Source organism: Ursus maritimus, unplaced genomic scaffold, assembly GCF_017311325.1.
Source record: "Ursus maritimus isolate PB19 unplaced genomic scaffold, ASM1731132v1 scaffold_4, whole genome shotgun sequence".
Classification (NCBI taxonomy): Eukaryota; Metazoa; Chordata; class Mammalia; order Carnivora; family Ursidae; genus Ursus; species Ursus maritimus.
The window spans coordinates 12,760,071-12,772,657 of record NW_024426552.1 but is presented as its reverse complement, the minus strand read 5'-3'; the positions used below and the strand labels follow the sequence as shown (position 1 = coordinate 12,772,657).

Genomic DNA, 12,587 nt, shown 5'->3' with positions numbered 1-12,587 from the left:
AATTTCGTTCACGCAATGGTGGAAGAGTCCCCGGGAGTAAGAGAGGACAAGGCCTAGTGCATAGACACTTTTCGAGAAATGTCTGTGTCATGTTACTAACTTTTCAGTGGGCAAAGCCAGCTGCATGGCCAACCTGGAATCACAGGGAGAGCGAGAAGATTCCACCGTGTGATGGGGGCGGGGGGGTGGTAAGGAATGTGTGGGCTTTGTGTGTTTGTTTTGTTTTGCAATCGAACATACTTATCTACTGCTGTGAACTGGACTGTAGCCCCCCAAAATCCATACATTGAAGCCCTAATTCCCCAGCTTGATGGAATTGGAAGTGGAGCCTTTGAGAGGTCATGAGGGTGGAGTGCCCGTGATGGGACAAGTGTCCTTACAAGGAGAGAGTCCGAGAGCTTGCTTGCTCTCCAGCAGTGAGGACAAAGCAAGGAGGTGACTACCTGCAAAGCCCGGAAGAGAGCTCACCGCAGCCCGGCCATGGTGGCTCCCTGCTCTCAGACTCCGGGCTCCAGAACTGTGAGAAAATCAATGTCTGTTGGTTGAGCTCCCCCATCTGTGGTATTTTGTCATGGTGGCCTGAGCTGACGAAGACACCTACTTACCTACGTGTGTTACCTGTAAACAATTCCGGCATGTCGGGAGGCACAGGCATAGCTAGGTCAGTTCCAGAAGCCATCAGAAGAGAGTTTAATCTGCTTCTGAGGCAAAAAGTGGAGTTTGCCAGGTGGAGGAGAGGAGAGGAAGATTTCCAGGCAGAAGGAACAGCATATGCAGAGGCTTGAACGTATGAAAACCTGATTATTATCATTCTTGATCCTGGAGAAAATGAAAAACTTCAGAACCTTCTTTAAGAGATTAATTTTCCACTGCTTTGGGGTGTTGTGTCTGAGATACTGGTTAGGTTTCTGTTTGGTCCCCATGACTTTGCTGGCAGAATTGGAAATGGAAAACCCAAAGAGAATTTAATTTAAAAGGCCTTTTAAGAAAGAGAGCGAAAATGGAACCAATTTTCTTTTTGGGTCAGACACTGTTATTATAAAACATCCCTTTTTATCGTTCTGAAACAACAGAATGAAGAATTCACTTCTCAAATCAAAAGCAAACTTCTGCCTCCAGAGATTTGGACCTTGAGGGATGGAGGAGGCTTTTCTCCAAGACTTCTGGGACTGACTTGGAACGAAAACCAGCTTGTCACTCACGGAAGCCTTTGGAAGGCGAGCTCTTTCCACAAATGAGGCCCCCAGGACCCCCCTCCTCTACTGAATCAGGGATTAACAATGTCAGTGGAAAATGGTGTATGCTGTCTTGGGGCTTTTCCACTATTTTCAATGGTCTTCATTTTCATGTGTGAATATCTTTCAAATCATTTGTGTCTTACCTGTAATCGAGATGACTGGAATATCTCGATCTCCAGTGAACTTTGAGATGTCAGACCCGAAAGCAAAAATGTTCGTTCCGTGGTAGTGAACCGTTTTTATGGTTAACTGACTTTTCCTCAGAGTGGCATATATGCTAGTTAAAAAACACTGGGGCACCTGGGTGGCGCAGTGGTTGAGCGTCTGCCTTCGGCTCAGGGCGTGATCCTGGCGTTATGGCAATCGAGCCCCACATCAGGCTCCTCTGCTATGAGCCTGCTTCTTCCTCTCCCACTCCCCCTGCTTGTGTTCCCTCTCTCGCTGGCTGTCTCTATCTCTGTCAAATAAATGGATAAAATCTTTAAAAAAAAAAAAAATACACTAATGCAGATGTACTCTTTAAATGAAAAGAATAAAAGTTAACTTTATTTTCAGAATATGACAGTGCTCTTTTGAGAACTTTGGTGAATCTCTAAGAATAAGGAAAATAGAGATTGAGAGTCCTATTCCCAAAACATTGGAAATGCTATATTGTTTCACGCAAAGCTGCTCTCTGCTCTCCTGGGAGTGCCTGGGGTGGGTGAAGAATGTATGTGAAGACCTGGTGCCTAGTGGAGGGTCGCATACAACACACCCAGACCAGCATCCCAGTCTCACTGCATCTCTTTTCACTTAGTGGAAAAAATCTCTCTCCAGTGCTGTCCCTTTGGGTAGACAGGTTGGCTGAGGGGAGCCATCTTGTTTCCAGCCCTGCTCAGGCCTTTAGGCCTTAGATTCTGTGTAAGTTCTGCCAGATACCACTAGCTACTGCCATTGGTCATATGGGGAAGAATAGCATTTTCTTTCCATTTATATGCCCTCAAAATGGCAGGAGAAGGAGGCAGAAACAGGAGACCTATGACTTCCTTTGGGTAGCTTGGGGCTTTTGACTTTAACCAGAGAAATTTCCTTTTTTTTTTTTCTTTCTTTTTTTGGTACCTAGCCTGTGCATTTAAAATAGAAGAGGGGAAGGAGGAAGGGAAAATGAGGAAAAGTGTTAAATCCACAAGAAGGTAATTTCTTTTTTTTTTTTTTTTAAGATTTTATTTATTTATTTGACAGAGATAGAGACAGCCAGCGAGAGACGGAACACAAGCAGGGGGAGTGGGAGAGGAAGAAGCAGGCTCATAGCAGAAGAGCCTGATGTGGGGCTCGATCCCAGAACGCCGGGATCACGCCCTGAGCCGAAGGCAGGCGCTTAACCGCTGTGCCACCCAGGCGCCCCAAGAAGGTAATTTCTTGTGGAACATAGTCCATTTTAAGGAGCAGTCATGAAGTTTGAGATTTTCTAAATGGACACATCTGTTCCCACTCTACTTTCAAGGTTTTATTTATTTTATTTTTTAAAGATTTTATTTATTTGACACAGAGAGAGAGGGAGAGAGAGAGCACAAGCAGGGAGACCGGCAGGCAGAGGGACAGGGAGACCAGGCTCCCTGCTGAGCAGAGAGACCCATGCGGGACCGATCCTAGAACCGTGGGTTCATCATCTGAGCTGAAGGCAGATGCTTAACCGACTGAGCCACCCAGGCGCCCCTCCTTTCAAGGCTTTAAATCAGAAGTTGTATTGAAAGTCGGTGCTGAAAGATGGAAAGATGTTTCTTTTAGGCAGAGAGTTATTTTTAATTTTTCGGAGGCAATTCCTTTCTTGAAGAATCACACAGAAGCCCGGTGTGTCAGCTGAGGGTCTCTCATCTTCATCCTGGTATAAACTGGGCAGTTCCCAAGGATGTTGCCCACCGGCCCTGTGAGAACAGTAGCCAGACACCCCCAGGGGCAGCACAGCTCTGTCCATTACTTTGTTCCTTGTGTCCTTCTAAAGGTGCTGTCCAACTTCTCCAGGACGGTCCAACTCTCTGTCTTTCCTCTCTTGGATGATAGGTGACACTCCAGCTTTTTCTCCAGGGAGTATCTCATTATCTGAGTAAACATGAGGACCACCATTGGGCTTCCCGACTTAATCCCAAAGATTCGGCATTTATATTTCATGGGGCCCCATCCCTTCATCTTCCTGCTTTTCTTTATTGTCACCTTATCTTTCCCTTTTGATGCCAGCATATTCCACATTGGCCAGTACCTTTGGGTTTTCTATTATCCAGCCATTGACTCAGCCTTACTTCTTCCTGTTTGGAAAAACCCACATCGTGGTTGTTTGGTGTGTCCTTCATCCCAGTCTCTCATCCCTTTTTTTCTCTATTTGTGATTTGGGGCGCCTGGGTGACTCAGTTGGTTAAGCGTCCAACTCTTGGTTTTGGCTCAGGTCATGATCTCGAGGTCATGGGATCGAGCCCTGTGTCGGCTTCTGCCCTCAGCAGGAGTCTGCTTGAGATTCTCTCTCCCTCCCCCTCTACCCCTCCCCACTCGTGCTGTCTAATAAATAAATTAAAAAATCTTGAACGAAAGAACGATTTGTGATTCCTGGGGGCCCCGTGTCTGCCATGGAGAAGTTAGAAAGCCCCTGGGCCACATTTCAAAAGACACATCAGGAAATTCTGAACATGTCTTGAGACTCCTACTAATTCTATGGGATTACAGAGGTTTATAAGCTGCATTCCACACTTTCCCCTTGGTATTCTCACATACTTCTGAAATGTCAGAGCGATGAGATCTCTCTATCCCGGTATTAAACATGCATGAAAAGCCTAGGGGAGAGGAATGAAGATGCTCGATCTGGCTTCTTCATAAAATCTCCTGGGGCAGGATGACTCTTCACGTAGATTTCCGTTATTCTTTGGGAGCAGGATACAACTATAATTGTAGCTTTGCATCTGTGGTTTTTAAAAGTTTGGCGATGAAGCAGGTCACATTTATCAGGCACTGAGTCTGTACCAGGCCCAGCATCCGGTACTTTCTGTGGCTTCGTTCATTTGACCCTCATGCAACCTGAGAGGCGGCTACTATTATTACCCATGGTTTGTAGAGGAGAGACCCTGGATGAGACAGCATGGTCCTCTTTAAGGACTTGTGGCTGGTTTTGCTGATGGTGAACCTCTCCAAACAGAATGAGATTCTGGAGTCAGTTTGGTAAAATACTCAGTTTTTATAAGAACCACTCGCTCCATCCTGGTTGGAGTACTCAGCACAGGGTCACCAGCACTGTCTTTAAAAGAGGCACCTGTTGCCTTTTTCTGTGGTCCCAGCCAGATAATGGAGAAGGGCAGGGACCAGAATGCCATCTTTAGAAGCCAGTTGGTGGCAAGGAGATGTCTCAAAGACGCCCTGAAGAAGAAACGTTCATAAAGGTTTTAGAATTGGTCCTATGGCCTCATGTTACATATTCCGTTCATATTACCTGTTATGTCCTTCAGCTGGACTTCCCTCCACGACCGTAATATCCTACCTCCTTTAGCATGCCACGTGATTTTATGCACCCCACCGGTGACAGGAAGCTCTGTGTCCCCAAAAGACAAAGGGAAATACAGAAGGTCATAGGGCAGTATTCTTCGAACTGGAGTATTATATACTCTTCTTGAAAAGGAAGAACATTCTTGGTAACCCCTGGTGTTGACTTCAGTTATTTTTATTTAAGTTTTGCTTAACGTGCATGAATGTAAAATTAAACTCCTTTTATTTATGGCCCTGTACAAACAAAAACCCAAAACCAATTTACAAGTTAAATATAACCAAGACTTAAAGAATCCCCAAATATTCAAATTAGCAGCATGAGTTGGGTGCTGTGGCTCCTGCTTCCTGAGCTTTGGGCATGCTTCTCCTTGCTGGGCACAGGTTCTCTGAGCTGGTCGACCCACTGCCGTGCGATCACATAATTCTTCCCCCATTTTCACCCTTCCAGTGGTTTTCAAACCAGATTTTCAAACAAATGTGAAGCTTGTGAAAACCCCAGTTATGGAGCCCTACCCCCAGAGATTCTGATTCCGTGGGTCTGGGGTATGGCCCCAGAATTTGCAGATCCAACATTTCCAGGCTGCCCGATGGAGCACCACACACTGGAAACTACCCCCAAAGTCCACTTCTGTTCCTTTCTCATTAGCCTGTGACAATAAGAGTGTTATATTTTGGCAAAGGTTGTGTGTGGGTAAACACAACTGCAAAAGCACCGAAATCCAGTGTGTACTTGGTTATACGGTGGCCCTCCAATGGCCCTGGTTGCCATGTGTAGGATGTGTTAGGGTATCGCCGAAAGAAAACTCAAAATAGAACTGCTGAACCCCTAAAGATGTGACCTGTGGACTTCAGGTTGCGAAACGGTGTATGGTTGGGTATTATAAAACATTTACCTGCGGGGGGAAATGATATGGTGTAAGTACAAGGCTCTTGAGCTGTAGGTGTGAACGTTCAGACCAGGACAAAGGTGCCCAGAAGCAAGCAGGGACACAGAAGACTGGTCTTGTTCCACAACCAAAGGGGAGAAGAGAGAGAGACCGTGGCTTAGTGCTGGGGTGCCTTCCTCGTGCCTAGAGTTGCTCTGAGTGGGCTGAGCTGCACTGGGGAGCTTGGAAACAGTTGTCTTGAAGGTGGTTCGGGGGCCCCCAACAAGAACTCTGTGCATGTTCTGGGGAGGGATTCCTATTATAAAAGCCATGTGTCCAACACCCTTTTGAATGCAGAAAGTCTACAATCGGGTGGGTGTGGGGGTGCTTCTGAGTTTTCTCTCTTGTTGGTCTCCAAGAATCCTCCCAGCCAGCATGTTTCTCTCTGGCTCAAACGTATCCACGGGGCAGCATCGCTGGTAGGTTCCCAGACGTGTTACTAGCCCCAGTGCTCCGTCCTGTCCCCCCTCCTGGCTTCTTCAGTCCTGTGACCATTCTCACCATCCGTCCCACTTTCCAGGTTTGTGGACAGCTTGGCACATCGCCTTCCCACGTCTATTACTGAGTAGGCTTTCTCTCTGTGGCCTGCCGTCCCTCTCACTCAGACCTCAGTGGCAGCGGGCCGATTGACCGCCCCAGGCTCCTGCTCCCCGTTCTGAGCCCCTTAAAGCCACTTAATACCAGATGACTGCTCCCCAAGGTGTTTGCCCGTGGAACTTGGATTCGCCCAACATCTATTCTTGTCCTGGAGAATGCGTTCCACCAAACACACAGGGAAATGCTGCTATAAATGGCTCTGCGTATGCCTGGTTCCTTCTTGTCTCCGGATCTTGTCTGCCCAGCTTATCCTCCCCATCCCAAAGATGGAAAAGCTCACACTCAGATACTCCCCGCCCCCCCAGAGGCCACCTGTCTTCAAGGACTTATTATAGACTTCTTTCTCCCTTAATTGAACGCCTCTGTGGTCGGAAGCAGCAAAGTTCATTTCTTAAACCCCCTGCATTCATCGCTCCTTGAAAAGACTGTGCTTAGTCATCTGTTGACTTGTTGACTGTCCCCATAATCCAAGATGGCCAGGCTCTGTCTGCTTCACCCCTGCCCAGCATCTATACCACTGCCCGGGGTGGAGAGCGAGCCAGCAAGTGTCTGTGGCCTGGATGTTTATGTATCTGTCTCCGTAACTCCGCTGTGAGTTACCAAGGAGGCAGCGGGTCTTAGAGTTATGTCTGCAATTTGAGGATGATTTCTGGCTGGAGCCCGTGGGCTCTGTACCTGTCGTGATCTGGGGCACTGTAATTCAGAGGCGCCTCAGTGGAATTGGGCCCCAAGGGTCTCAATTTCAATCCGTCTCATTGGATTTGTTTTGACTGGAAGTCCTATTGCCTGTTTTTAAAACATAGTCCCTCGGGCACTTTTAAACACTTGAGACCTCTTGGCACGCAGGCATTTCATCCCCATCAGGAAATCTCATCAAAATGATATTAGGTTTGCACATCAGGAAAATAAGAGTCCTCCAAGAAGATGTTGCGTTCGGTAGGTTGGCTTTGGATATAAGCAGTTAAGCCCATTCAGAAGACATTCCGACCACATCTGAGATACGGGGCCAGGGCTGCGGGGCGGAATCTCACAGTGAACAATAATATAAAAAATAAGAGCAGGAAGGAGACACCCCCCCCCACCGCCCCCCGGGGAATTCTCTGGTTACAGGCACAAACAGAATTCAAGGGAAGAGCAACAGGCCAGTTTTGGGGATAAGACTTTTATTGCAAAGGACTGACAGGTAACCAGGCCTGCCAGCTAGGCTGTGGCTTGCCTCCTTGTGCAGGGTCTTGCCCTATATTTTTTCGTCTGGCTTCCTCCAGGCTCCACCATGTAAGCCATACTTGGAAAACCACATAATGGCAAGACTACTTTTACTCAAGTTTCCTAGCATGCTCCTGGTATTTTCCACAGAATCTGGTCTGGACTTCCTTCCAGAAGGAAGGACATGGTTTCCCTTCCTTAGGGGGTAGCTCTTGAAGTTCCTCAGACTCCTTTGATCTCCACAGTCCATTGTCCAAGTCTTCACAGGCAAGCTTTGACCCATGCTTTTCACTTTGGCTCTTTCAGTGTCGCGCTGAGTTTTCTAGAAAGAAGGCCTCTTGAGGTCAGCCTGAAAGTGATACAGCTGAAGTGTCGCCAAGCCCGTGCCCTATTTGTCTTCCCCTCCCCAGGGGCCTCATTCTGGTCTCATGCTTTGGTGTCTGTCTTTTCAGAGGCGTGAACATGTACGCCATGTTGACTGGCACCCTGCCTTTCACGGTGGAGCCTTTTAGCCTGAGGGCTTTGTACCAGAAGATGGTGGACAAGGAAATGAACCCCCTCCCCACCCAGCTTTCCACAGGTAAGGTGCCTGCTGCCCTGGATTCTGGGTTCCAAGACTTGTGTGCCTACCAGGTTTGGTCCATCCATGACGCAGTACTTGCTTTGCAGAAATGGTATTAGGCCTTTTCCTGGGGTTAAACCATGACTCAAGGGCGGTTGAGTTTCCCATGGCTAAGCAGCCATTCATCTCACCTTGGTCCTTTTCCTCTCCATTATAACTCTGAACCCCTCACTTCCTCCTTCCTCCTCCTGCACAAAACCCATGGCATCAGAAGGATCTTGGGAAAATAACTGCAGTCTCGATTGTTTGAAAGCTCACCATATTATAATGTTGACTTTGAAAAAAGCATTTATAATCACATTTCTATTGTGCTTTCCTTCGTCAATTCACCGTCAAGAACTATGACGTTCATTCAAGTTTGGTCTGTGATTTGTTTTGCTATTTGAGGTTTTGAGCCTGTTCGAAAGCTTTTAAATATATGTAGTTTCAGTTACTTGCTGAGGCTGAATCTTCAGTGTGTTCAGCCGGTGTTCTCAAACTTGAGGTGGTTCACATTTCAGTAAACAGGTCGCATTAAGATTTGGTTTCAGATCCAGTAAATTAGCACAATTTGTTCTTTTGTTTGGGTCACAGTTCACTTCGAGTTCCTGGCTTCAGGTTGGCCCTGGCGATCATTTAATTGGCTCCTTAGAGTAAACTCAGCTTCACTGAGATAAGGCATGTGACCACAACAAAAAAAAAGAATTATTTAATTTAATTATTTAATTTCAACATGATTTAAAATAGAGCATTTTTATTTTACTACTGTTATGTATTTTTTCTCTTGAGTTCATAAAGCATCCATGAAGCTTGCCAACTGGAATTCAAGCTGAAATGTATTTCTGTATATAATGATCTAATTTGGTCTGTACTTCCACCTTTGCTAGGGAGGGTAGACTCTTGTGTACCCTCATGCCTGGAAAAGGCAGGCAGGGCTCACTTTGAATCCCAGTGAGACGCTGAGGTGCTGGAGAAATGCTTCTCACTATTTAATCATGATAGGCCAGGCTATGCTACAGTTACAGACAGCCCCCAAACCTCAGTGGCTTAAGACAACAAAGACTTAGGGAGGAGGAGCCAGTGGTTCGGCCCGTGGTAGGCCCTAGGGTGGGTTACGCAACAGGGCAAATCCAGATAGATTAGCAGCCCAAGAAGTCAGTCTCGTTACTTCAGAACTGACTTTGTTTTGGGGCGTCTGGGTGGTGCAGTCAGGTAAGCGTCCAACTCTTGGCTTTGGCTCAGGTCATGATCTCAGGGTCCTAAGATTGAGCTTTGCATCGGGCCCTATGCGTGCTCAGCGTGGAGTCTGTTTGAGATTCTCTCTCCCTCTCCTCTTGCCCCTCCCACTCGTGCTTTCTCTCTCAAAAAAATAAACCTTTAAAAAGAAAAGAACCAACATTGTTTTAACTCCAGTAATATTACCCAGATTTAGCAGGCTGGGCTCTAAGTATTTTCTGATCATGCAAATTAAATTTACTTTAAAGAAGTGAAAGCTTCACCCCAAAGATGTTTAAAAAATAGTCCAGAAGAAATTCCAAAGAAGATGTATTAGAAATGTTCTGAGCGATTTTAGCATCACTGGGGTCGGCTCCTGCTCTGAGCAGACAGCTTTGACTTTGGCCTTAAGCTCTGTGTGCTTTTTAAAGATCTTCACATTCCTCAGGGACTTTGTTGTCTTGACTTGTCAAGCGTGAACAAGCAAGAATTGCATTTCTTTCTTTCTTTTTTTTTTTTTTCAAGATTTTATTTATTTAAGGGCACCTGGGTGACTTAGTCAGTTAAGCGTCTGCCTTTGACTCAGGTCGTGATCTCAGGGTCCTGGGATCGAGCCCCGCATTGGGCTCCCTGCTCAGTGGGGAGTCTGCTTCTCTGCCTCTCTCTCTCTCTCCCTTTCTCTTTGCCCCTGCCCACCACTCGTGCTCTCTCTCTCTTGATTTTAGAAAGAGAGATAGAGAGAGCACGAGTGGTAGGGAGGGGCAGAGAGAGAAGGACAAGCAGACTTCCTGCTGAGTGCGGAGCCCCATACGGTGCTCAATCTCACGACCCCAAGATCATGGGCCTACATAAACCAAGAGTCGATTGCTCAACCGACTGAGCCACGCAGGTGCCCCAAGAATTGCGTTTCTTTTTTTTTTTTTTTTTTAAGATTTTATTTATTTATTTGACAGAGATAGAGACAGCCAGCGAGAGAGGGAACACAAGCAGGGGGAGTGGGAGAGGAAGAAGCAGGCTCATAGCGGAGGAGCCTGATGTGGGGCTCGATCCCATAACGCCAGGATCACGCCCTGAGCCAAAGGCAGATGCTTGCCACCCAGGCGCCCCAAGAATTGCATTTCTATATTTGATTTTCCAATTAAGGAGTCTGGACTCCTCCCTTAACCTTTTTTTTTTTAAAACTATTGGGATGTATATAAGTATTTCTCCTATTTCTCCTCAACCAGGGCTTCGTGCCAGGTAGCAAGCGTGGTGCTTGCACAGAATAGATGCTCAGGGAATCCAGGTTGCTGACTTGGGTTGGCCAAGCGTGTAGCTCCGAAGGCAGCCCTCGGCTCCGCCCACCTGCTCAGGGACCAGACTTGACCGGGTGCACTGGGGCCCCGAGCTGCGTGCTGGCTGCCAGTGCACGTCATTTTATCTTGTTCACACAGTGAATGACCTCGGTTTTAGAGATGCACCCCTGGCCTTCTGACAGCCCCCCGTCTCCCCAACCCTTTGCCCTTTACTCTTTGCCAGGTTTACCTCTTCTTTCCAACGAGCCTGGCCCACCGTCATTTATGGTACCGTGCAGTACCATCTTGTTTATATCCAAAAATACTCCCTCACCAGCAATGAGAGTAGCCGAATGGCCATATGTAAGTGCTTTTCACATTATCATTTGTTCTCACAACCACCCTGCAAGGTAAGTACTCTTAGTCCCAATTTATCAATGAGGAAACTGTCTCCGCGAACTTATGTTGCTTCTCTATTTGTGAATTTATGTCTGCTCGACTCCCAAACCTGGATTTTCCTACTATACTGGGCTGCCTCTCTCCCTTTTCTTATTTTGTCGGGTATAAGATGCTTCCCCTCCCTGCAGATTTGGGGGAATTATCTATTGCTTTTATGTTCTGAGTTGTCCAAATTGAAATGTCCAAATTGAAAATATGCCAGTTTCATTAAGTGTCTCACTAACACATCTTTATTTTTCTTTAAAGATTTTATTTATTTATTTGAGAGAGAGCACGCACGTGCACGCGCACGAACAGGGGGAGGGGCAGAGGGAGAGGGAGAAGCAGACTCCCCACTGAGCACAGAACCCAATGTGGGTCTTGACCCCAGGACCCTGAGATGACGACCTGAGCCAAAGGCAGACACTTAACCGACTGAGCCACCCAGGTGCCCCTCACCAACACATCTTTAATTTAATGATTCTAACACTCGTATTTGCAATGATCTCTATACATCTATCGTATAATAGTACTCTTTTTTAGATTAAGGTGGGAGAATTTTTGCCGAGTTGAAAGAAAAAGACAGCGTTACCGCCCTTGTGAGTCCCTTGTGCATGCTCTCAAAGAATTGCCCCTCATCTCTACCATGTGGTTTGAAAACTTAAGCTTCTGGGACCTTTCCAATTCTTGCTTCTAGATAGTCTCTTTCTGCTTGTTGGCACTTGGCGTATCGCAGAGTCGGGAATGCCGTTCATGGCTTGCACATGTTTCAGCCAGCTTATCTTTACATCTCTACATCTCAGTGATGGTGCTTACACATTTCCAATAGTCCCTTCCGCGCAAGAGGGTTTTGTACCATGAAGTCATGGAAGTGAAGCCAAAGGTGAGGTGTTCGCAGTTGCAAGGGTAGAGCCAGCGCCAACCGAGATCTCTGAGAAGGTTCCACTGTCAAATCATTGTTGCTGCTGCTTTTGCCTCGGGGGTGATAAGGAAGGAGCCTCGGGTGGGGGGGGCGGGTACTCCACTTGCATCTCCTGGGCTGCACGACTGCAAAACGTCCGATGGCTGTGTCTGTGTCCTCTAGCCCTTTCCCTAGGGACGATGTCAAGGTGCCCCCACAAACCAGTCCAGACTATGGAAGGCAGACCCGTCATGGAGGAAAGTAGGTTTTGCACTGGAGTGGTGTGGGTCGCGTGTGATGTGGAGCACAGAGAGGGAGCTCTCTGTGTGGGTCCTCCCTACCCTGGGGCCTGAATGGAGACCCCAATTAACTTCCTTAGAAGAGTGGAGAGCAATGAGAGGCCATGCTCGCCATGGCTTTCCAGAACAATGGAGAATTTTAATCCCTTGTGTCCATGAAACATAGGGATTTTCAAGATCCTAAGACAAACTTCAGAGAACTCTCCCGATATTTTCAAAGTCCTTTTTGGATAGTAATGCAATGTTGGTGATGTCCAAAGAAATAAAATTCATCAGTAGAGATTAGAACTAAAATTACTTGTGCTCATCAGCAATTTGTGAAGATGCCGAGCGCGTGGTTCTGAAAATAGAACAGAAATGCACATCCAGTCTGTTCTTAGCTCTTCTG

The 12,587-nt window shown here is 46.9% G+C and overlaps 1 protein-coding gene across 1 annotated transcript in view; it reads left to right on the top strand.

The window, feature by feature from the left end:
- HUNK (hormonally up-regulated Neu-associated kinase) overlaps positions 1-12,587 on the top strand; it is a 101,896-nt gene that overhangs the window by 65,501 nt on the left and 23,808 nt on the right. Inside the window, exon 5 of the mRNA XM_040621036.1 lies at positions 7,924-8,051. Coding sequence (XP_040476970.1) covers positions 7,924-8,051 — 128 coding nt within the window. The remainder of the gene's footprint in view (positions 1-7,923; positions 8,052-12,587) is intronic.